We start from the raw sequence: 2585 nt of genomic DNA, 5'->3' as shown, positions 1-2585 counted from the left end.
CCCCATCCACCCCGTCCCCTCTCCTCTGCTCTGTCCGATCGGCTGACAGCGCTCTGCTACTCGCCCCTAACAACCCCAGAGGGTGTCCCACCCCCGCCCCACTCTGCAGGCACGGCACGTCGCCCGGTCGGGTGCGAATGAGTGGCCTGCCCGTACCCCTCCCCCTCCCCCTATCGGCCCATTACACCCCCTCTCATCACGCTACCCGCCCACTCTCACAGCCACAGCTCATGCAGCTCATGCTTTTCGTACATTAGACTCGAGCGCCGGTTTCGGATCCGAAATACTGACACGCCGTTCGTCCTCTTTGTTCCAGGCGATCAAGACCTCAACGCGGCCAACGGCCCGTCGTCGTGGTCCGGGTCGGAGCGCGACCTGGCCGTGCCCCCCAAGCGGCGACGCCAGGACGACTGGGGCCCGCCGGGCCAGACCGTCGCCCTGTCCAGGTCGTCATCGCTCATCGCCTTCGAGAGCCTGGAGCGCCGGCTGTCCGAGGAGGAGGAGGCCCTGGGCGCCGGCGGCCTCGGCGCCTTCCGCACCACCGCCACGCTGCGCCCCTTCGACTGGGCCGACTCCAGGTCGCCGTCGGCCTCCGCCAGCGACTCGTCGGACGACGAGAGCGAGGACAGCGACGACTCGCTGATGCAGAGCTTCAACTCGTCCCGCGGCAGCTTCAGGTGAGGCCCTCGCACGACGTACTGTACCCTCCCGCTCGTCGAGGTCGCGGAGCCCCCGCCACACCCCGCCGCCAGCGCGGCCCCGACCACCTGTTGCCGGCGCGGTCCTCGGCCCGCTGGAGAGGAGAGGGTGACCCTGGCCAACGACCCCGCCGGGGCTACTAATAGGGGCGGAGGTCACGAGGGCGCCTGCTGGCCTCTGGGGCACCCTCTGACCTCCGCAAGCGGCAGCCCCCAGCTGCAGCGGCCAGAGCGCAGGGAGAACAGCTGTCTCCCCGGACCTCGCTGCTTTTTCTGCGTGAAACTCTCGCCGCTGTCGCCGCCGCTGTCCGCGCTGTCCTTGTGAGCACCGCGACCCGCCGCGCCGCAGCCCGATGATCTCACCCGCGGAGCCTTCGCGCGGAGCTGCGCGGAGCTGCGCGGAGCTGCGCGGAGCCGACAGGCGGCCCCGCCCGCGACGCTCACACTCTAACGTGCACCCGCGGCCCGCCGCGCTGGACCGAGTACTCCTGCACTGCGATAAAAGCCACAGGATGAAAAGAACGGGCCCCTAAAGCGAAATGAACAATACAGCGCATTCAAATGATTCGAAATTCCTCAAGTGCCGCGGTGCTGAAGTGTGAGCGCGCGCCGGCCTCGCGGCCACAAGTGAGCTCACTGGCGCGCGCGCTTCTCCTTGTTGCTCCTCCTGTACTTCTTAATGGCGCCCATCAAGCTGTGCGGGCCGGGCGCGCGAGGTCAGCGCCGCGAGGCGGGAGCACGTTAAGGGGGGTCAGGGCGTGCCCGGGCGTTCCGGCGGGGTATTACATTTCTCACGCCCTACGTAAGACGACGCGGGTAATTTACGGTAATTTATCATCGCCAAGAGTGTAGGAGGGATGGGGGGGGGGGGTAGTAGTGGCGTGAGCACGCCGAACAACGTGCCCTTTGTGGGGCTCTGCAACGTGGGTCATACATGTTCACTAAACAATAATAATGCTACATTTAAAAATGGTTTTTGTCCTTGACACAGATTAGGGAGAACATCGTAGGGCCCCGTTCGTTAATATCAAGCACGAAGCAGCTGAGCGAAGTGCGTCAAAACTGACGATATAGCTAGGACTCTATCATGAATGGAAGTGTAGGTAGGCATTAGGCAACAACTCCCCTCCATTCACTGTATATATTAGAGCAGGTGGGGAAGTCTTCAGCAGGTACAGTGTAAGCAAAGGCGCCCAACTCCCCTATATACTTTAACATTTGTGCTCAGAAATAAATTAAGGTTTTAATATCCCCGTATGTTTATAAAACAGACGAGTCGACGGCGGCCAGAGTGGAAAAAAAAAACAGAAATAGAGAAATAAACAGCATTCTTGGTTCAAATAAGTAAAAAAAACTTAAATTATGAAAGCAAACGAAATAAATAACCAAAAATAAAAAAAATGCAAAACAACAAAAAGGTTTTGGATCCACTCTAGGGCCTCTCTCCCGAGTGGGTGCGCATGTGCCTCTTGAGGTTACCCCTCCGCGCGAACGCTGCCCCGCAGGTGGCGCAGCTGTAGGGCCTCTCCCCCGAGTGGTTGCGCATGTGCTTCAGGAGATTGTAGCTTAGTGTGAACGCTGCCCCGCAGGTGGCGCAGCTGTAGGGCTTCTCCCCCGTGTGGGTGCGCATGTGCTTCTGGAGGGTACTGCTCTCCCTGAACGCTGCCCCGCAGGTGGTGCAGCTGTAAGGCTTCTCCCCCGAGTGGATGCGCGAGTGTCTCTGGAGGGCATTGCTCTTCGCGAACGCAGCCCCGCAGGTGGTGCAGCTGTGGGGCTTCTCCCCCGAGTGGATACGCATATGGGTCTGGAGGGCACCGCTCTGCGTGAAAGCAGCCCCGCAGGTGGTGCAGCTGTAGGGCTTCTCCCCCGAGTGGATGCGCATGTGGG

General features: G+C 61.4%; 1 protein-coding gene across 1 annotated transcript in view; it reads left to right on the top strand.

The window, feature by feature from the left end:
* Positions 1 to 2585, top strand: part of LOC127752372 (uncharacterized) — a 56421-nt gene that overhangs the window by 43474 nt on the left and 10362 nt on the right. The window contains exon 6 of the mRNA XM_052277645.1: positions 317 to 677. Within this exon, the coding sequence (XP_052133605.1) occupies positions 317 to 677 (361 nt within the window). The remainder of the gene's footprint in view (positions 1 to 316; positions 678 to 2585) is intronic.

Source organism: Frankliniella occidentalis, unplaced genomic scaffold, assembly GCF_000697945.3.
Source record: "Frankliniella occidentalis isolate FOCC.00 unplaced genomic scaffold, Focc_3.1 Scaffold11, whole genome shotgun sequence".
NCBI lineage: Eukaryota > Metazoa > Arthropoda > Insecta > Thysanoptera > Thripidae > Frankliniella > Frankliniella occidentalis.
Note: the sequence above shows the minus strand (reverse complement) of the source record. Positions and strands in the feature narration are given on the sequence as shown.